General features: G+C 42.1%; 1 protein-coding gene across 3 annotated transcripts in view; it reads right to left on the bottom strand.

Annotated features, from left to right (window-relative positions):
• The window catches only part of CA8 (carbonic anhydrase 8), a 52,887-nt gene extending 30,286 nt beyond the window's left edge, over positions 1-22,601 (bottom strand). Inside the window, exons 1-3 of one of the 3 annotated variants that reach the window (XM_048840761.2) lie at positions 21,993-22,301; positions 21,064-21,255; positions 16,538-16,662 (exon numbers count right to left, since the gene is read on the bottom strand). In XM_048840761.2, coding sequence (XP_048696718.1) covers positions 16,538-16,662; positions 21,064-21,255; positions 21,993-22,200 — 525 coding nt within the window. In that variant the 5' untranslated portion in view covers positions 22,201-22,301. Of the gene's footprint in view, positions 1-16,537; positions 16,663-21,063; positions 21,256-21,992 lie in introns of all 3 variants that reach the window. The other 2 variants (XM_048840760.2, XM_048840762.2) reach the window with 2 other exon arrangements.
• Positions 22,602-23,127: the final 526 nt, after the last annotated feature.

The raw sequence follows: 23,127 nt of genomic DNA, 5'->3' as shown, positions 1-23,127 counted from the left end.
GATTAAAAAAATTAATTGTGTGATTAATTGCACTGTTAAACAATAATAGAAGACCAGGTTATTTAAATATTTTGGATGTTTTCTACATTTTCAAATATATTGATTTCAATTACAACACATAATACAAAGTACAGTGCTCACTTTATATTTATTTTTGATTACAAGTATTTGCACTGTAAAAAAACAAAAGAAATATTATTTTTCAATTCATCTAATACAAGTACTGTAGTGCAATCTCTTTATCATGAAATTTGAACTTACAAATGTAGAATTAAGTTAAAAAAAACTGCATTCAAAAATAAAACAATGTAAAATTTTAGATCCTGCAAGTCCACTCAGTCCTAATTCTTGTTGAGCCAATCACTCAGACAAACAAATTTGTTTACATTTGCAGGAGATAATGCTGCCCTCTTCTTGTTTACAATGTCACCTGAAAGTGAGAACAGGTGTTCTCATGGCACTGTAGTAGCCAGCATAGCAAGATAGTTACATGCCCGATGCATTAAAATTTCATATGTCCCTTCATGCTTCAACCACCATTCAGGGGACATGCGTCCATGCTGACGACGGTTTCTGCTCGATAACAATCGAAAGCAGTGCAGACCAACACATGTTCATTTTCATTATTTGAGTCAGACGCCACCAGCAGTAGGTTGATTTTCCTTTTTTTGGTGGTTCAGGTTCTGTTGTTTTGGCATCGGAGTGTTGCTCTTCAGTGATTTCTGAAAGCATGCTCCACACCTCGTCCCGCGCAGATTTTGGAAAGCACTTCAGATTCTTAAACCTTGGGTCGAGTGCTGTAGCTTTCTTTAGAAATCTCACACTGGTACCTTCTTTGCGTTTTGTCAAATCTGCAGTGAAAGTGTTCTTAAAATGAACAACATGTGCTGAGTCATCATCTGAGACTGTTATAACATGAAATATATGGCAGAAGGTGGATAAAACAGAGAAGGGGGCATACAATTCTCCCCCAAGGAGTTTAGTCACAAGTTTAATTAATGCATTATTTTTTTAAACGAGCGTCATAAGCATGGAAGCATGTCCTCTGGAATGGTGGCCGAAGCATGAAGGGGCATATGAATGTTTAGCACGTCTGGCACGTAAACATCTTTCAATGCCAGCTACAAAAGTGCCATGCAAATGCCTGTTCTCACTTTCTGGTGACACTGTAAATAAGAAGAGTGCAGCTTTACCTCCTGTAAATGTAAAATAACTTGTTTGTCTTAGTGATTGGCTGAACAAGAAGTAGGACTGAGTGGACTTGTAGGCTCTGAAGTTTTACCTTGTCTTGGTTTTGAGTGCAGTTATATAACAACAAAAAAATCTTTACATTTGTAAGTTGCACTTTCACAACAAAGAGATTGCACCTCAGTACTTGGATAAGGTGAATTGAAAAATACTATTTCTTTTGTTTATCATTTTTACAGTGCAAATATTTATAATGAAAAATAATATAAACTTTGATTTCAATTACAGAATACAATATATATGAAAATATTGAAAAACATCCAAAATATTTAATAAATTTAAATTGGTATTCTATTGTTTAACAGTGCGATTAAAACTGCGATTAATCAGGATTAATTTTTTTGAGTTAACCGTGATTAATCAACAGCGCTACTTCATTTCCATTGTGCATGAGGTCAGGAAACAGGGAGGCCACACAGGGAGTCTCTGATGGACACAGAGATGAATACTGAGCAGCTCTCTCAACACCGATGAAAGTGGCAAGATGTGACCTTGAGCTACCTGCATGTAATGCAGTAAGCCACAGCTACCACTGCAGGCCATGGGCTTTAGTAGCTCCTGTGGCCAAGCTGCAAGGTTCTCCTCTCTTTGCCTTGGTTTACAGGGAGAAGGACCTGATCCCTCGCAAAATCTTTTAAGTTCCCCACACACAAAACCCTTTTACTCCGATTTTGCATAGGAGACCAAAATATCACTGTAATAATCAATATGATTAACAGGCAGGGCTCACTGCCATAGAGTACTGTGGGGGCAAACAGCTCAGTATGATTGGTAGAGGAACTAAGAGAAGTTTGTGCAGTTAGGCCACCAAAGGTAACAATACAAGGGTCTTGTGTCAGGTCATATGTTGTTCACTAGTTATGGGAGGAATAAATTTCCCCCCCACAATTGTATAATTAGGGGTGCATTATAAGTAAATTATTGTGTGTTCCTTTAGTGAAGAGGTTGGACCATGATAATTCATTCAATTCATTTCATTTGAATATTCCTGTTTGTGAACAGATCATGATTTTACCAAACATATGTGCTATTTGTGAATAAGTATTTCATTTATTCAACCAGCCCTATAGTTGGTTGAATTATATTTTGTGAATAATATTCAAATTTTGGCATTTTTCATCAAATAATTATATGCATTTTCAATGGTACAGCAGCTTCTACCTTAGAGGACCTAAATGTATTTTTAAACTTAGCTACTGGGGCGGAGAGGCAGGGGAATTGAGGGTTCCTAAGATGAGCTATGCACCAAATTTGTGCAAATCTAATTTTATTCCTGTTTACAAGGACAAACTCCACTATTTTCAGGTTTTCAACTTTTCACCTTGAGTGTGCAGGAGATACAATGGAAACAGGAATCATCCCAAAATGAAAACTGTTTCCACCCTTAATAAATATTCTATATAGTAACAAAAGAAGAAAAAAGCAAATATGTCATTACTTGGCTCCCGATTGTTGGCTTTTGGCACCAAACCCTTCACCAGGAACGTGAAATGCTGTGTAAATCCCGCGGTCAGATTTATAGGCCAGATTCTTTGCTGTGCCAAGTTTCCGGCTAGGTGAAAGATACAGCACCTTGGAGCTGCTCTAATCTGTGCCAGCTGATAATAGTACTCAAGGTTCTGCACTAGCTGAAGCACTGTGCACTCCAGGCTGGCCTCCCACTACCTCTAAGTTAGGATGACTAGGAAGGGGGGGGGATGGGAAAGATGAGGATTTCTGTAAAAGTCTCTCCATTCTGTTTTTGCTATGTAGATATCTTGCTGGTTCATGTGTATGCGTGTGTGTGTGTTGATATATTATTTTTAAGCTTTGAGAGACCAAAACCTGGCAAGAGGACTGGATTAACATAAATGATTATTAATGCATACAAGTTTACTGCATCTTGTGGAAGAGTTAACTATATTGTGTGCTATCAGAGCCACCAGTTTTCTAAGCTTCAAAGAAAACATGGAGAGGTGTGATTTAAGAGAGTAATTCTGGAAAATTTATTCATACAACCAGCTTCCCAAATGAAATCAGTGGGCCTAAGGTAACTGGCATTAATTTCCAGGGATTTAAAACCAGACTATTCACCCGAGGAAGGATTAGTCATTTAAACAAGGGCTGCAGGACGGGGGCTCTTAATCTCACTGATTTTATTTTTATACATAGATTTATCTAATGAAGGCAGAATAACAAAATGATCACTCCCATCTGATTTATTTCATTTTTACAGATAATTGGTTTGATATTTGCTGTAAGGTGACCAGAGGTTCTTCCTAAATGGATGACAGTAACAGCAAGAGTAGATTATTTTCCAAACATAATCTTCATTTCTCTCCAATGAGCAGTTATACTTAAATAATACACACTTCAAGGAAGCTCAGAACAATTTTCTGCTCAATACTGCCCATGTTTCCAACAATAATAATCTTCATTGTGTATCTTTAATAGCCTGCTGTTGAATTGCAGTTTTACATGCTGCATTAGTATTGTGTAATGACTTTTCTCTGAGATAGTCTGTGATTAAGGTACTAGATTGGCACTCAGGAGAATGGTCTGTCTATATAGATACTTATTAGAGCTGGTTGAAACTCAGAATTTTAAATCCATGAGGAATTCTGACATTTCAAAATTTCCATTCATCCTAAATCATAATGAAAAGACCTTTTCCACAAAGTGGGAAAATTTTCATTTCAGAAATATCTAAATGATCTTACGAAAATGTTTCATTTTGACTTTATTATTTTGACTATATTACAGTATGTTATATTGAACTTCATACAGCATAAAAGTTGAAACAATAATGTTGAAATGAAGTGCTTTGGCCATATGGAAACTAAAGATTTTGACTTTACCCAAATAAAATGTTTCGATAATTTTTGGTCAAAAATGTCAATGAAATCGATACATTCCCACAAAACATTTCAATTTAATCAAATCAGCATTTTCCAAAGGAAAACTCTTCCACTGGAAAAAAAATGTTACCAACTCTAGTATTTATGTATCTAGATACTGTAGTATCTGAGTGCCTCAGCAGTTTCTGAGCAGTTTCTGAGCATCTATGAATCTGGGTTCTGTTGCCATTTAGTTAGTCATTTGACAGACATTCTGTGAGACACTGGCCAAGTCATTTAGCCAATTTTCGATCTATACACTGGGGATAATAGTGCTTCCATGCCTTGCACTTCCATAGGGATGCCATAAATGCAATCCCTGCTCTCCACCTTCAGTGCTCCCCCTAGGATGGTGCAGTTCCAGATCAGCCTTTACTACACACTGTGGCTAAGCGCAACAGCCTAGCCCTAAGTGAATACAACAAGATTTGGTCCTAGTGTGTTGGCCTTCTAGGCAAAAACTAGCCCTCAACCACAGACCTCTTCCATGTCTTGCTACTCATTTCCTTCTACCAAACATTCCCTGCGTGTCATTTCTTACCCAAAGGGGTATCTTGCTTTCTGGCTGATTTATCTGTAGTGGGGACCTTCCATTTCTTAAATGCATACCAGAATCCTTTGTACTGGTAACAGTGGTGCTTCAGAGGAACTATTGCAGTAACCAGCACAAAAGATTCTCAGGTGTGCATGAGACTCAAGAGCATCTGCTGCACGATTGGGCAAAAACAGGAAAATCCCTGGGAAAGGGAGCAGATGGGCAATGAGCTGTTTGGGATTAGCCTGCTGGTGACTTTTCTCTTAAATGGTGGTGGCTGAGTAGTATCTTGTATGTCTTCCCAGCATCACCCCTGAATTAAATTGTAGTTTTTGCTCACAAAGAAGGCCCCAGACACATTCAACGTAAGTACATGAATACCCTTCTTTCAAAGAGCTGGAAGAAGCAATTCTCCCTACATCCGACTATATCAAAGCCATGCCGGCCTGCTAGCATATCAACCATTAATGCAGCTGATGTGCCGTATGAATCAACACTGCAATACTGTACATAGTTCCTAGATATATTCTTTGCAAAGTATAAACTATGTGTGACTGAGCAAAGCCATAAGCACTCGGTGTTCATGCTGGTGAACTACCTAGAATCAAAGTACAATTTAGGAACTGTGAGTGATCATTTGGATCAAATTATCTGTCAACAACAATAACAAATCTCATGATGAAAGAGCTTAGCAACTGGTAACAAAGCTATTTCAGGAATCATATACTGCTCATATTACTTTTAAAATTATGGTAATGATTTATTTCATTTGGTCAGTTTCTCTTTGGTCTACTGAGTGGGGGAGAGAGGGTTTCCAGTTTTGCACAACAGCCAAAAACAAAACACAAACTAGTAAATAAGGGGAAAATCTGAAGTTAGTACTAAGTGAAAAACTGCTGGAAAATACTTTTTTTGCAGAGCTTCAGCTAGATTCAACCCCCAGTGTAACTCCAGTGATGACTCTGGAGTTGTACCAGGAATCAGCCTGACTCATAAAGTGTGTGTAAGGGGTACATATTATAATTATACTTGTATTCTATATAAGAGGTAAAATAGTGTATTTCTTTTTCACCAGGTGATGGTTTGAATCTGGATCTGGTTGTGAATAAAAGAATAGTTGTTAGTCATAAAAAACACTACTTTAAACACTACTTATGTTACTAGTCAACAATGATGCTAGACTGAACAGTCATTTAGTTATTTGACTATTAAGTTAATATTCTATTAGGGAACTTTATTAAAAATACTTCTTAAAAATTATAAGCAGAAAAACCTAAAATTTAAAATTAAAATAGCAGAATTAAGTTTTGTTAAAGCACTCTGAGCCAACTCCTCCTTGTAAAAAGTGAAATTCACCCCCTTATTTTGAGATCGTAAATGGATCTTAAGCAATTCATAGGCTTTGTGCTGCCCCTCTGCAAAGAAGTGAATTCCATCCTTTACAAGCAGGAAATCAATGAGATCATTGAGGTGAATGAGATGTAGGCCTGTGTTTAAAACATTCCCATTTGAGTTTATGGCCCAGATCATAGTCACATTAAAGTTAATGGCAAAACTTCCACTGATTTCAATGGTGCAAGATTGGTGCCTAATCTCAGAAAAAGTGTTGTTAATATGGGCCGGCTTGCCTTACTCCTCTCACCAGACTCAAAGAGGTTGATGGGAGTATTTGTGTGAGGTAAAGCAAGTAGGATTTGTGTGTGCATGGAGAGGAGTAGAGATTGCCAACCCTGTGTTACAATTACGTGTATTTTGTTTGTGTTTGCTTTGGTTTATCAAGCAAATTTACAAATGAGGCAATAAATCATTGAATAAAATAAACAGCACAAAGGCCTCTGAACTACATATTTAGGGTGATCATATTTCCCTATGCTGAATACGGAACACCTGGTAAAATTACTCATATTCAAGCGAACTCAATGGCAATCAGAACTATGCAGTACAAATGTTCAAATTAACATCAAGATGTCTGAGCCCCTATCAAAAAGAAATACTGCCGGGGTGAAAGTAACTTAAAGGACTTACCGGTATGCTGGAGTCTTGAGCGGGGGCATGGCCTCAACCGGAAGAGGCATGGCCTCAACCGGAAGAAGCTGGGCCCTGGGGCTCCGGCTGTGTCTGGGAGCCCCAGCTGTGTCTAGGAGCCCCAAGGCCTTTAAATCACCCCAGAACTACCAGCTGCGGAGGCAGCTGGGAGCCCCGGGGCTCAGGGGCGAATTAAAGGGCCCAGGGCTTTAAAGGGCCGCCACGGAGCTCTGGGCCCTTTAAATCACTGCAGGAGCCCTGCCGCCGCTACCCTGGGGCTCCAGCAGCAGGGCTTGGGCCGTGCTTTAAAGGGCCTGGGGCTCCCCTCAGTGGCAGTTGCATCGGGCCCTTTAAAGCACCGCACGAGCCCCACTGCCGGAGCCCCGGCGGCACTTTAAAGAGCACAGGGCTCCCTGCAGCAGCTGGAACCTGGCCCTCTAAATCACTGCCGGGGAAGCCAGTCCGGTCCGGCACGGTGTACTGGCTCTTGCCGGTATGCCGTACCAGACCGTACCAGTTTACTTTCACCTCTGAATACTGCATAGTTGGATTCTTGTTATTTATCTTCTTATCTTTAAGGCTTTAGGGTTCACACAGGGAGAGGTAACACACATACACACTCATGTACACCTCCCTCACACGGGGGTGGGGGGTGACCGACTGACCCGACCCTCCCTGCCCGGCGCTCTCCATCCTCCATGCCTCGCTGGGCCCCCAAAATGGACCCGCCTCTCCTGGTACATGGCGCCACATCCCCCAAGGCAACTCATGGGGGGGCACGCAGGGTCACATGCTTCCTCTCCCCAGATTTCTCCTAGGGTTCACACCAGGATGTGTCCAGCAGCAACCTTTCAGCACTGTGCCATAGGGAAGGGACAGGAGCTGCTTCCAGCCACAGGGGCAGGAGGGGGGAAGGGATGACCTGGACTGGGTCTTCACAGAGCTCATCTCTTCTCTCCGCCCCGCTCCCCTGTGATTGGAAGCAGCTTGTTCCTTCCTGCCCACACAGCGTTGAAAGGCAGCTAACACCTCCAGGCTGCTGCTGGCTACTGACATAACCTAGCCGCCTCCTGTCCCCCAGCTACAGTGTGGGCAGGGAGGGCTTAAGCCCTATGGATGCATTGTGCACCAGGGCCCAGGGAACCTGACTGCAGGGGCTTCAGCTAACCCGACCAGAGAGGTGGCTCAGCAGAGCAGAGTGACTAGGGGATAGAGCAGCAGCCTTGCACTCCCTGTGGGGAAGGACCCAGGGTGGGGATGGAGGGGGAACGGGTAAAGAGGGTGCTAAGCCCCTGCCGCAGGGCCTGCTGTGGAGCCTGCAGGTCTGGGGCGTGAACAGGCTGGAAATCGCTTTCCCACACACACACTCCAGAGCTTAGCTGAGGGACGGAGAGGCTTCCCCATGCCAGCTCTGTGTAGGGGGTTTGGTCCATGCAGGGCTTGGCTCCTCCTGGCCAGCACCCCAGGCCGGAGGGTCTTGGGCTTTCCTGGGGGGGCCTGCCCAGCCAGAGGCAGTGGGGGAAGGAAGGAGCCTGCTGGCCAGGCTGCTGATGAGCTGAGCACTCCAACTAGGGGCTGGTTCTCTGCACAGTGCTGGAAACAGGATGCACCCCGCATGGGCGGGAGGGGATATGGAGGAGCAGTGGGGCTGGGGGGTGTGAAATGACAAATCAAGGAGAAGACAGCAAGGGGGGGAACACGTAAAGGGCTGATGGTTGGGTAGCAAAGGCTGACGCCTGGCACCTTCCCACACTCACCAGTTATCACAGTGTGCAGCCAGTGCTGGCCAGAAACGGGATAGGGGTGCGGGGCCCTGATGACCAAGAGCCAGCATGCAACAGGGGCTGTGCTGACAGACCAGCATGGGGAGCAGCCAGTCCCACCACCAGCCTTGTACACCCACCCCCACTGGACCTCCCCCCAGCTCACTGCTGGTGGGCGGGCGGATGGTGATCAAAGATCCAGCCAGCAGCAGGACCCGCCAGTACTGATGGGGGCAGGGGAGACAAAAAATATGGGATAATTTGTCTTTTTTTAAGAAAATGTTGGGACACCTGTAGGAGGGCTTAAATATGGGACTGTCCCTTTAAAAACAAAAAGAAAAGGAGTACTTGTGGCACCTTAGAGACTAACCAATTTATTTGAGCATGAGCTTTCGTGAGCTGTAGCTCACGAAAGCTCATGCTCAAATAAATTGGTTAGTCTCTAAGGTGCCACAAGTACTCCTTTTCTTTTTGCGAATACAGACTAACACGGCTGTTCCTCTGAAACCTTTAAAAACAGAATGTCTGGTCACCCTATACATATATGCCAAATAAGGGGTGAATTTCACTCAAGGGCTTGTCTACATTACAATAAAACACTCACAGATGGCCCATGTCAGTTGACTTGGGCTTACAGGGCCTCAGATGTGAAGCTACAAAACTGCAGTATAGACATTTGGGCTCAGGCTGGAGATTGGGCTCTGGGACCCTCCCCGCTCAGGGTCCCAGAACCCAGGCTCCAGCATCAGTCCAAACATCTCTACTGCAATTTTATAGCCCTGCAGCCCAAGCCCAAGCTGACTGACATGAGCCATCCACAGGTGTTTTATTGCAGTGTAGACATACCAAAGGTGAGCAGAATTTGGTCCAAAAATGCTTTAACAAAACCTAATTCAGACATTTCAAGATTAATGTAAAGTTCAGTATAAACCTGTGCCTTAGAGGCATGGAATTTTTTCCCACAGAAATGAAAGAGGGCAGATTGGTACAGTCTATATATCTGATTTGAAAGCTGTGCTCATTAAAAAAAATCCAAAGAACCAAACACTATGTATTGCTAAACAGATGCTGAAGATGCTTGAGGGAGAGAAATGTAATATCATAATTTTAGTCTGAAGCCATAAAATAGTACTTTGTCTCAATTAAATACTTAAGATGGCATCATTTCAGATGAGCAAAAGAATATCTAATTGTTTCATTTAGACTGGGTGAGTTTTACGTATTTATTACAGCACTTTTAGTGATAGTTATTGTCATGATGAAAAATACTACAGAACAAATGAGTTTGTTTTATATTACATTACTCAAAAGACTATTCTAATTTATTTTATTTTTTACTTTTGTTTAGCTTTGCTGTTCAAAACTCATTCGGACTCCGCAGGCAACTGTGAGGTTTTGTGGGTTTTTTTAATTGAAAATTTATGACAGCAAAAGGGAAGGTTTTTCTCTTCCTCCACATCTTGGAAAGGCTTGGAAATGATTTGCAGCTTATTCCCTTCCACTGATAGCTTGCACAAGGTTTGGAAAAAACATATTGCAGCTGGCTAGTAATGTGTGCACAAAACAAGCTAACATCAGCCAATATTTTAAAGGGATAGATTCTACAGAACTCTCCACTCTGCTCCCAGTCAAGTTGCTAGCATTGTGAGGAACCATTTTTGACCAGTGTCAGTTTTATTTTATAGCAGCTTCCTGTGTTTGACTCTAAAAATTAGTTGTTCTTTTAGGGTTAAATTGTGCTGTTTGGCCCAGTTATAGAATCATAGAATATCAGGGTTGGAAGGGACTCAGGAGGTCATCTAGTCCAACCACCTGCTCAAAGCAGGACCAATCCCCAATTAAATCATCCCAGCCAGGGCTTTGTCAAGCCTGACCTTAAAAACTTCTAAGGAAGGAGATTCTACCACCTCCCTAGGTAACGCATTCCAGTGTTTCACCACCCTCCTAGTGAAAAAGTTTTTCCTAATATCCAACCTAAACCTCCCCCACTGCAACTTGAGACCATTACTCCTTGTCCTGTCCTCATCTACCACTGAGAATAGTCTAGAACCATCCTCTCTGGAACCACCTCTCAGGTAGTTGAAAGCAGCTATCAAATCCCCCCTCATTCTTCTCTTCTGCAGATTAAACAATCCCAGTTCCCTCAGCCTCTCCTCATAAGTCATGTGTTCCAGACCCCTAATCATTTTTGTTGCCCTTTGCTGGACTCTCTCCAATTTATCCACATCCTTCTTGTAGTGTGGGGCCCAAAACTGGACACAGTACTCCAGATGAGGCCTCACCAATGTCGAATAGAGGGGAATGATTACGTCCCTCGATCTGCTCGCTATGCCCCTACTTATACATCCCAAAATGCCATTGGCCTTCTTGGCAACAAGGGCACACTGCTGACTCATATCCAGCTTCTCGTCCACTGTCACCCCTAGGTCCTTTTCCACAGAACTGCTGCCTAGCCATTCGGTCCCTAGTCTGTAGCTGTGCATTGGGTTCTTCCGTCCTAAGTGCAGGACTCTGCACTTATCCTTATTGAACCTCATCAGATTTCTTTTGGCCCAATCCTCCAATTTGTCTAGGTCCCTCTGTATCCTATCCCTGCCCTCCAGCGTATCTACCACTCCTCCCAGTTTAGTATCATCCGCAAATTTGCTGAGAGTGCAATCCACACCATCCTCCAGATCATTATTGAAGATATTGAACAAAACCGGCCCCAGGACCGACCCCTGGGGCACTCCACTTGACACCGGCTGCCAACTAGACATGGAGCCATTGATCACTACCCACTGAGCCCGACAATTTAGCCAACTTTCTACCCACCTTATAGTGCATTCATCCAGCCCATACTTCTTTAACTTGCTGACAAGAATACTGTGGGAGACCGTGTCAAAAGCTTTGCTAAAGTCAAGAAACAATACATCCACTGCTTTCCCTTCATCCACAGAACCAGTAATCTCATCATAGAAGGCGATTAGATTAGTCAGGCATGACCTTCCCTTGGTGAATCCATGCTGACTGTTCCTGATCACTTTCCTCTCATGTAAGTGCTTCAGGATTGATTCTTTGAGGACCTGCTCCATGATTTTTCTGGGGACTGAGGTGAGGCTGACTGGCCTGTAGTTCCCAGGATCCTCCTTCTTCCCTTTTTTAAAGATTGGCACTACATTAGCCTTTTTCCAGTCATCTGGGACTTCCCCCGTTCGCCACGAGTTTTCAAAGATAATGGCCAATGGCTCTGCAATCACAGCCACCAATTCCTTTAGCACTCTCGGATGCAACTCGTCCGGCCCCATGGACTTGTGCACGTCCAGCTTTTCTAAATAGTCCCTAACCACCTCTTTCTCCACAGAGGGCTGGCCATCTACTCCCCATGTTGTGATGCTCAGCGCAGCAGTCTGGGAGCTGTCCTTGTTAGTGAATACAGAGGCAAAAAAAGCATTGAGTACATTAGCTTTTTCCATGTCCTCTGTCACTAGGTTGCCTCCCTCATTCATTAAGGGGCCCACACTTTCCTTGGCTTTCTTCTTGTTGCCAACATACCTGAAGAAACCCTTCTTGTTACTCTTGACATCTCTTGCTAGCTGCAGCTCCAGGTGCGATTTGGCCCTCCTGATTTCATTCCTACATGCCCGAGCAATATTTTTATACTCTTCCCTGGTCATATGTCCAACCTTCCACTTCTTGTAAGCTTCTTTTTTATGTTTAAGGTCCGCTAGGATTTCACCGTTAAGCCAAGCTGGTCGCCTGCCATATTTACTATTCTTTCGACTCATTGGGATGGTTTGTCCCTGTAACCTCAACAGGGATTCCTTGAAATACAGCCAGCTCTCCTGGACTCCTTTCCCCTTCATGTTAGTCCCCCAGGGGATCCTACCCATCCATTCCCTGAGGGAGTCAAAGTCTGCTTTCCTGAAGTCGAGGGTCCGTATCCTGCTGCTTACCTTTCTTCCCTGTGTCAGGATCCTGAACTCAACCAACTCATGGTCACTGCCTCCCAGATTTCCATCCACTTTTGCTTCCCCCACTAATTCTTCCCTGTTTGTGAGCAGCAGGTCAAGAAAAGCTCCCCCTTGTTGGCTCGTCTAGCATCTGCACCAGGAAATTGTCCCCTATGCGTTCCAAAAACTTCCTGGATTGTCTATGCACCGCTGTATTGCTCTCCCAGCAGATATCAGGAAAATTAAAGTCACCCATGAGAACCAGGGCGTGCGATCTAGTCCTGAGCCAGTACAAGTGCGTAAGCTACGCCATCCTTGGACAAGTTCAGGGACATACTAGGACATTCAGAGATACCTCTCAGGCACAATTCCCTCCATGCTTCTCCCTTGCTCCAGTAGGGTGGTAATTTGCTGTCGGCCTATATCAGCAGTAAATTGCTAACCTCCGCCCCTGCACCAGGCAACAAGTAGGAGGGGGAGAATCAAGATTCCACACATTCGCCACCCCTTCCTTCCCATTCCCCCCTCACCTTCTAGAGGGGCTGAAGAGTAAGGAGGTTCAGCACCCACTTACTCGTTCATCTCCACACTCAAGGCTTGGGTAGTTCATGCACAGGTAGAAACGTAGCTTTTACTCCCTTTTCTCCCCTGTATAGGTGCGTACTCCATGTCACAATCTAGCCTTTGTATCTTTCAAGGAAATGGAACTATATCCTAATCTTCTACTGTTGAGCTCTTTATCAAACATGTAGCATCAGAAGCCTGAGAGAGTAAAGTATCCCTGAGTGTGCTCAGTAATACTGCATATGATTTCTGACGAAGTCTGTATGAAATACCTCCTCCTGGTCTTTGGCTGCAAGGCAAGGTTGGGCATTGTATTTCTTTGCAGGAACAAAGGGAGGAGGATTGTGAACAGCATGTACAGTACATATTTTAAAAGGTGTTACAATGTTTACATTAGACTGCAGTTTGCCACTTTGCCTGCAGTTTGCTGCTTTGTCTGGCTTTTCTTGGTTATTGCAACTAAAAGTGTTTCAATTAAAATGATAACAAATATATTAAAGTCAACATTTTGACTTCTTCCCTTACGGAAGCTGAAAAAACAAGACTTTACCAAATTTCTGATAATAATAAAAATAACAATGAACTTAGCCTCTGAGTCACATAAACAGCCGTTTTATTAAAACAACATTGTAAATGAGCTCAAGTATTCATCCCAGAGGTCACAGTACAAGCCTAATTTGCTAATCTATTTAGCCATGAACCGTAATGTCCTAACCCTGTACAAGATTCCAAGATGTCTAGTTAGAAAATAATAGATTGTTACACTTAGAGATACAGGATATTGCTTAATTTCTAGCTAATAGTTATGATATCAAGGGTAAAGAACCAGAGGAAGGAACTATACAGTAATCCTCTTCCAAACATTGAGAAGTAACATTCCTTTCTAAAGTCAGACTTTACAAGGGTTGTTACACTGATATTCTGTAGCTGTTCTGTAATAGCTGGCCCAGTTTATTAATGTCAGGGTGTGTAGGATGGTTCCTATATCATAGAGTCATAATTCAAGATCAAACTGCTGCTCTGATCAGTAAATACAGAGAGTCAGATACTCATATCAGCTATATCAGTTGAAATCCAGAGTTACTACATTGGCTTCAGTGGAATTACTCAGGATTTTAATGGAATAATAGCGATTACAATCTGGTCCCAGTTTGGTGTGTTGCTAATAGATTTAGTAAAAACCATGCAGTTTTGTTTATCATTTGTTCATACACTTGGTTTGTGTCCTCCTGAAGGTCTTATCATCCAATGTTTTTTATTATCAGTGACAGAAATGTATTTTGGGTTTCTAAGGCAAAAATCAGCAGTTGGGGCAGATATTCTCTTCTAGCAGAAAAGCCAGGCACAGCTATCAAGGGCCTGATTCTCAGGCTTGCCTTTGCACATACACGCTACAGGACAAGAACACACAGTCCACAGATGCGTATGAAACTGGATAGGCACCTATCACTACCCATTAGTGTACACATTAAATTACTGTTACCTACCAACCTGCTGAAAATGAGGCCCTAAAATACATACTATGACCACCAGCTCCCGCACAAAAAGATGCCAGTGTAACAGGCAAGAATATAGCTTTAACGATCAAAGTGACTGTTCTTGATAAAAGTAATGTGTGGAAATCCCCGGAATGAAGACAGTGGTTAGAATCCTGTGTTCTGTAAGCTGTGACATAGATCGTACTATTGAAGGAACATATATATTTGTCATGAGCACCTACTTTCATCCTCCTCAAGTTTTACAGTATGATATTTGGACAAAATTTAGCTGCCCTGTATGCCTAAGACTAGAAAACTCACAGGTAGAAGGGGAACATGGAGCAGAAATTTTCTACAGAGAATGTGGTTCCTCCACCATTTCAGTCTCCCCAAAAGACATGCAAAGAAGTCAATCTACAGGCTGTCAAAGCAGGATAGTATGGGAATAAGGGACATGGGGTTACAGCCTGTATATCTGTCTGTACATGACTTCTAACCCCAGAGTGGTAACTTTCCCCAAGAGAAGAGTAATCTACTTGGGGACCTGTGTGTAAGGCTGCACATTTATGCTGCTTTTACAATGTATTTTAAATAGATAAATAAGTCTTAACTTCCAGCCATTAGACCTACCCTACTGTCACCAGTAGCCAAGATCCTAGGATCAGAACTTAACCAAAAACAGCTTTGATGCAAGAGATGAGGTGGAAGCCAGTTTGTTCTTTTATAGCTCTATATACACACTTCTATGCTAACTGTAATGAAATCTTGGTTTGACATCCCTCACTTTGTCAGGAATTTTTAGTACAGCTGTCATGCTGCCCTTAAAGGAGGCTTACCATGGGTTCCCATAGAGGCTGATCAGATCTGCTGGCTAATCCCTGGACCTTTTTCATGGTTTGCCTCCATGCTGACCCTTTTTTACATACTGATTTATTTTTTAAATGGACATTAACTTACTGGGGGCAGGTTTGCTTTATATTGCATCAGTTGCCCACTGTCACAAAGGGCCACTGGAATTGCTTTGGCATGGGGATGCATCTATACAGGGTCCAGTAAAAGGTGGTGTAGAAGCTGTTACTTTGGCCCTATATTACCTGGTGAGTCCCCCATGTAGGGGTAACTTTCCTGAAGCCAATTCTGCAGCAGACTGATGCAAAGCAGTCAAAGCAGAGGCCAAGATATGACCAAAGTTCCTAACCCAGTTATTTAAGCTACGCATTAAACCTGTACCTATTCCACAACTCCATGTGGATTTTTATATTTATTTTTAAAATAAATGCTGATTTTTATCCTTTTTCTTTTAAAAAGTTCTATTCCAGCAGGGTGGGATCCATGTGTAACCAGCCAGTAACAAATGCCCAAGCACTTGAAGAGGAGAGCATAAATGGATAGGAAATTCCATTTCAAGCTTCTAAGGGATTATGATAAATAGCAAGGCAAAACTAATTTTAAAACCTCTGAAAAAAGGCAAGAAAGTCTCCTTATAATACAAAAGATGAAGTGCACAGTAAATGAAAATACTGGAATGATCTTCTGCAGCACAGTTGCAATGGTGGAACATGAAGCTGAGTATCTGTGGAACAGCTCAAATTTTAAGATTGCAGTACACCTTTACCCTTCTTTCCAAAGCTGAACTTCACTCCATGCTATGATTATATATAAGAATTTCATATATTCTCCAGTTTTCAGATGTCTAAAGCTTTTCATGAGCAATTTGTTTATGCTTTTTTTAAACAAGTTTACCCCAAATTATTATTTTCCATGGAAAGGCTTCCAACAGCTATTTTCCCCCAACTATAGCTATTAGTCAAGGTGACATAGGAAGTGTTGAAATAGCAGATCTTGTTAGAATGCTAATATTATTAAGACAGAAGTTAATAGTTCTGCAAGTTAACTTTATGGCCAATTAATCATGCAATACGATGTATGCTAGAGGCACATTACTAAAGACGCAAATCTCAATTTACTGGCACTAAAGCACACTTCAGCAGACGGTATTTTCGAAGGAAAAATGCGGAGCAAAAAAGAAATGCTGTTTTGAACTACCAGGTTATCAAGCAATGATTTAACATCTTGTGCATAGAGCAGGTGTTTTTCAATACGATGTCACTCTTACCTCCATGGGAAAAGCTTTAAAATTAACAGTGTGTTCAGAGCCACGCTGGTTTTCTCTCCCCCAGTGAAACTGAACATCATGTAGTTCAAATTCATGTCCCCGAGGTAATGGCCCACCTACTAACACTGGAAAAGAACACAAATGAAGACATACTTAGTTTTCCAAGCAAACAAGCTGCTGAGTACATTGTCCACAAACAACTGGGAGATTGTTGCAAACTTCTGTATTACGATCTATCTTAGAGAAAATGGGAGCAAAGCTAACATACCTGCTGCCTTTTCTCCTGTATTACTACGCATCTGCAGAATCCCAATTCATTCTCAGTTATATAAGGCTATGAAAATGGTATTATCCAGCATTCTGAGTTTTGCAAGGTGGAACAGCTAGTCATGTTGCAAGATAAAAGCATTGTATGCTTATCACTCCAAAGAGTGAATACATTTATAGACTGATAGCCAAACAGTAGCTCTGTGTTCTAACCAGATGATGCAGTTTCCTTCTGGTGTCAAACTGCATAATTGCCTCATAGCTGTACAAATGCCTCGCCTGTATCACCTTTGTTTATTGTGCGGAAATTGGTCATGAAACTCTGGCATTCTTGGCTGCCAGTGTTTTGTAAGATAATGATATTTTGATAGACACCACCTGCCAGGCTTGTGAGATACAGGTTGCCCTTGTGTTCTGTGAGCTCGCAATAAATAATCTTAAGATTCAATATCAACACTATACTGTATTTACTTAAAGTAAACCACTAGGAAGATGCTTCACAGTCTTCTAGACTGCCAGAATATTCTTATTGCTGTTTCCAAAAGCCACAGTTGTGAATGTCGGATAATGCCTTAAAATTAAACAACAAAAAGATCCATCCCCCAGTTATAGGAGATGGAAAGCAGTATAAATTATAACTTGAACATTTGACATTAATCTATCTTTTTGCAATGGGATATACACATAGGTGTACATATCTGAAGCCAAACTTTGGCCCTCACTTCCATCCATGCCAGAGTTTGGTCCAATGAGTCCTGAAGCTGCTTAGGACCAAATATTGCCCTCAGGTACATGCTTAAAACTCTTCACGGAAGTCAATAGGAGTAATGTTCTCATATACAAGGGCAGATTTGGAGCTTAGAGTGGTTACAGGTCTGCTTCAAAGCTCAAACTCTAATCTGTCACTGTCTTCAATAGACTTTGCATCGGACCCTCTTTGACCAGTAAATTAGTGAAAATTAAATAGTTTTTTGTTGCATTATGCTGGGCTTTATGCAATAAAGGATCCACAATCTTAAATAATTGTATCTATTTTAACTAAATACAATCTCATTTTCAGCTTGGAGCATCAGCTATGGTGAAATACTACTAACACACAATATTATCATATTGAACTGTTTGCCAAAAGAATGTAACATGTCAGAGGTAAAACTCACCAATTAAGATTTCTACTATAAGTTACAACAAAGGACAAAGTCACCCATACTGATTAGTATGTCTTCCACATCGACAGAACATAAAGCTTTGATGCTCTTTCTAAGTATCATCACAGTTATAAAGTCTTTCAATTGTAAGATAGCAGGACTATCCTAAAGTGCATGTGTAGATTCAAATTTGCATCTTATATTCCTCTTAACTATACCACTATTGACAAAGCGCTACATTGTTAATGTGATAAACATTGAGGAAACCAACATGCCCAGAATACAGCAAAATCTGATAATGTGTTATATTAATATTATATCTTTAGTAACACAGATTTTTTTTTGTGAAAGGAAGTATTATTCCCATTATGTGTGTGTAACTGGAAGTGCTCTCTACTGTAATATTGTTTTGGATCTACAGGACCATCACCAAACCTATCTATGAGGTTTAATTCATAATACTCATCCCATGTTAAGAGTATTTATTGTCAGTGCATAGAACATATTCATGTGCACTTTGCCTCTCTGCAATGTGTGATTCCCTACCAGAAAATCATTCTGAAACTGTCAGTCCTTGTAGAGTATACCTGACCTCCATTGTGGTCAAAGGAGAAGTGTTTCTGCTAGTAGAATACCCTTAAAAATATTTCTGAAATATTCAAGAAGGCTCTCAATCATATCTATTCTACTCCATTATAAAGTCAGTCATGCTTCCTCCATCTTATATATCATACATGCACAGTGCCGAAACTGGATGCAACCTGTAAAATGTTTACAAAGTCAAATGAAGAGTCTGAATGTATGTTCTGAATTAAGGATCAAAAGAACCATCATTAATGACAGCTCTATAGATGACAACAATATGTGCACTGTTCAATGATACAACTGAAAAACATATAGTCTGAAATGGAATAACCATTGATTTTAATATATATTTTAGTCATCTACTTTATATATTTGTAGGCTTTTCTATGGCTACTTCGCTATGTATATGGGAACCTCTCATACATTAATTGGCCATATTTTCAGAAGTGCTCAGTGCTCAGCAGCTCCCATTTATTATATATTAAATAGCTGGCTGAATAGATTTGTCTTCACAGCACCCTGGTGAGGTGGCAAGCTGTGGGAGCTGCAGCAGGATCGTAGGTCGGGCAAGTTTAGTGAACTGGACACAGAGGCATTCTGTTGGTGGTGGTCTTTAAGCTTAAGGGAGCTTATTAACTCCTTCCTCCCCCTCCTGGAGGCAGAAGACATACACCTGTAATGAAACATCTATCCTGATTTTACAGGTGGAGAACAGGGCACAGAGAGATTAAGTGACAGGAAATCTGTGGCAGACCTAGGAACAGAAGATGGGACTTGACTGAGACTGCCAGCTTATAGTTGGGCACTATCATTCTGAATTCCTGTTGGTGACCTAGAGGTGACTGTACTGCTTTTCAAGGACTTCATATCCAGACATGTATTACTTTTTAACTCTCTGTAAAAATCCCCCAACAGAAGTTCCCAAACTATGACCCATGTACCACTGATGGCCCTCAGAACACTTGCTGTGGTGAACTGACCGGTCACATTGTGCAAGTTTTCATCCTTGTTCAAATATGGTAAACACCATACTTTCTGAACATTAACATTAATCCTTAGTGCTAGCTTGACAGACTAAAGTTCATCTCAAAGATATACATTGCACACCTGTTTCTCCTTCCACTATACAAATCTGCCACCTATATTATTGGTTTGATGAAAATAAACATCACAGGCCAGATCCTGAGCCCTTGCTCTGACCTCTTTGCACTAACAGAGCAGCTGGGGACACTGTTCCCTCTAAGCTGTGCATGTGTGCACGTGCACACAGATCCTAAACCCCGCACACACGGCAAAACACCGCTTGCACAAAATTTGCACAGAAGCACAACAATTTGCACAGAAGAAATATTTTGTGCACACAGCCTGTCAAAAATTTGCACAGAAGAATTTTTTTGCACACATGGCCTGTCAAAAATTAGAGGGCATTGGCTGGGGATTCCCCCAGCACAGGTGAATAACCAGCTGGCATAGAGCTGGCTCTGCACCACCCTTCCCAGACTGCTTTGAGTAGGTGGCATGTCAGGCAGAACAAAGCATGGCTGGAAGGCCTTGGGCTCGAGCAATCTTGTGCTTCATAACAGCCTCTACAAGGCTGTTACCAGACAGCACAGTTCTGAGACTCCTCTAACTTTATACAGGGTCGGAACTGGGTCCTATCTACCACAGGACTGGAAAGCCACAAAGGATTGCTTCTCTCCACCTTCCCTCCTGACTTTTAAGTCCTGCACTGAGCATAGCTCAACCAGACCCAACGTTCTGATCACAGAATTCTACATCCAGGATTTCAACTTTCAGTTTAGCTGGAAATCATGTTTTTATTGCTTTCTAGTTATTTTTGTGGTAAATACTGACCCTTTAAAATTGAAGGTCCATCAACATCCTAAGTATAATTCAAGCATCTTATCCTAAATGAACCATCAAGGTCCACAGTTATCCATATAATGCATCATCAAAAGCCATGGAAGTCAATGGAAAACTCCTGTTGATTTCCATAGACTTTGGATCAGGTCCACAGTTTCTGTCAGCCATATATATAAAATACAATTTGAGTTCCACAACATCGTAGTTATATTCTGGACAATTTCTAAACTTCAGACACTGTTGGCTCAAGCGAATTAGGTCACACCATCATAAGCGGAAATTTTCAACAATGCTGCATGCTGTGAACCAGGCTGGCATCAGCAAACTTTCTTGACATAAGGATTAATTATTAGATTTCTAGCAACAGCAAACTTTCTTGACATAAGGATTAATTATTAGATTTCTAAGAGCTTCACAAAAAATGAATGTCCAGTTTTGGACCATAACAATCCTGCTACCCACAAAGCTCACTCCTGCTTCCATTAAAGTCAGTGGCAAAACTCCTATTGACTAAAATGATGCAGGATTTGGATCATAGCCCATTTATAGAAGTGAATGTTCTTTCTCATTTCAGTTACAGTGTAGAGAATATTGCTTAAGATAATCTAAACTTTATCATCCATTTTATTGTGTTGGAAAAAAAATGTAAACAATGATTAAGCATACCTGATTTTGACTTAAGGACAATTTGAATGGAATGCCCATCATTAATTACTTCACAGTCACGGCAAACAACATAGTTTGGTGATAAACGTACTTCTAGTAGTGAGGGGTCATATTTGGCTTCTCTTGAATTCAAGTTAATAGGAGACTGGTATTCTCCATTAGCATCAGGAAAGATCAACCCCCACTCGACTCCTAAAAATAAAATGAAAAACTATCATGTGGAAATAAAATATGACTGCTTTTCGTGAAGGACATGCAGCTTTAACCTTTGCATACATGCAAAAATATATCATTGAAGAGACCCCTTCACTTAAAGGGGCACTGTCAAAAAAATGCCGTAAACGAACTAATTCTTTTACCCCTGTTACTAATAGCATCTTCGATAGTTCAACATGAATGAATGCATTTTTAAAATCCCATTGGCTACTCATAATTTATTATCAGTTTGCCTTTTTTGCATTTCTCTGAACTTGGACAATGAAATAAACTAAATCAGTTCTACTTTGTTTTATAGTTGGTTTCACTATCAGGTTCTTAGTGCTGCAGGGTCTGAATTTTAAAGGTAGCAGAGGAATATTTATTTATTTTAAAATACCTGATTTCTCCTGTTAGGTTTTTGTTTGCTTGTTTGTTTAATGGGGAAAATATTTCTATTGGCCTGATGTTGCATAAAAGGGTGTTTGTACCAAATATGGATTTGGGGACAAATGAAAGTTGACCGTGCCCCTTGACACCATGATCTCAGCTTCGATATTACCCTGAAAGTTTAGCTACTAAAGAGGAGATGATGTGATGATGGGCTGTATGTCACTGTACTTTGCCTTTCCATAGGTGAAACGTCCCTTTCTCCCCCACACAGTGAAACTTCTCCGTCCTTCGGCCCCAGCCAGCAGCTCGGGGAGCTCGTTGCCTTCCCACCCTCTCCTTACCTTCCTCGTAGCCCCACTCCAAAGCCTCCTCCTTCTGCGGGCAGGACTCGGGTTTCTCAATGAAGCTCTTGTCAGCCATGGGCAGCGCCTCCACACCTCCTGTGTCCCTCGGAGCGTCCCGGGGTGTCCCTCTCTGAGCGGGGCTGCCTTGCGGAAGCCTGTTCGCTTCGGGCGGGAGAGGGGGGTTAGTTCGCAGCGCTCTGGGCATGTGTGCGTGTGTGTCTCTGCGCCGTGCGTGTCAAGCAGTGGCTGGAGGTTTGGTTTGCAGAGCAGCCGGTGTGTGTCTTTCTGTGGCATACACATAGCACGCGGGGGCGGGTTGTGGGGCTGTAACACTCTGTGTAACTCTCAGAGGTGATTAGACAGGTTAAATCCCTGGATGCTCTATAGGGAGACGTCCTGGAGACACTGTTGTGAGGACAATAGTGGAGAGAAAGTCGAGAGAGAGAGAGAGAGACTATAGCCTGAGTAGACAGACAGGTAGGTACTACACAGGCATACTGGTGCTATAAACGGAGAGGGCTGATACTGTTGATAGTATCTGTCCCCGTGTCCGTCTGTCTGTCGATGCTGCAAGCAGGATTATACTGCAGGTAGATTTAGTTAATGCAGAACCGCCAGGAAGTGTGTGTTGGGGCTGTACTGAAGCCATCCCATGGGCAGCAGCTCATAGGCAGATATGAGATCAGAAGTGAACTCTTGCCAGACGCAATGGGCTTAAATTGCAGCGAGGGCCGTTTAGGTTGCACATTAGGAAAAACTTCCTAACTGCCAGGGTAGTTAAGGGCTGGAATAAATTGCCCAGGGAGGCTGTGAATCTCTGTCACTGGAGGTTTTTAAGAACACATTAGATAAACACCAGTCAGGAATGGTCTAGTTATTATGTAGTCCTGCCTTGAGTGCAGGGGGCTGAACTAGAGGACTACTTGAGGTCCTTTCCAGTCCTACACTTCTCTGATTCTTACCTAACTCTGATCACAGGTCTTCTCCCTGTAGCCCCCCACCTCTGTCCCCCCTCGCCACCTCTGTTTCCCCCTCATTCTTTCTTCCCCCTCATACCTGTAAATATCCTCACAATCTCAACTGCCCCTAACCAGAGCTGGATTAAGGCAGCTGAGGATCCTAGACACACCCA

This window comes from Caretta caretta, chromosome 2 (genome assembly GCF_965140235.1).
Source record: "Caretta caretta isolate rCarCar2 chromosome 2, rCarCar1.hap1, whole genome shotgun sequence".
NCBI classification, from domain to species: domain Eukaryota; kingdom Metazoa; phylum Chordata; order Testudines; family Cheloniidae; genus Caretta; species Caretta caretta.
Note: the sequence above shows the minus strand (reverse complement) of the source record. Positions and strands in the feature narration are given on the sequence as shown.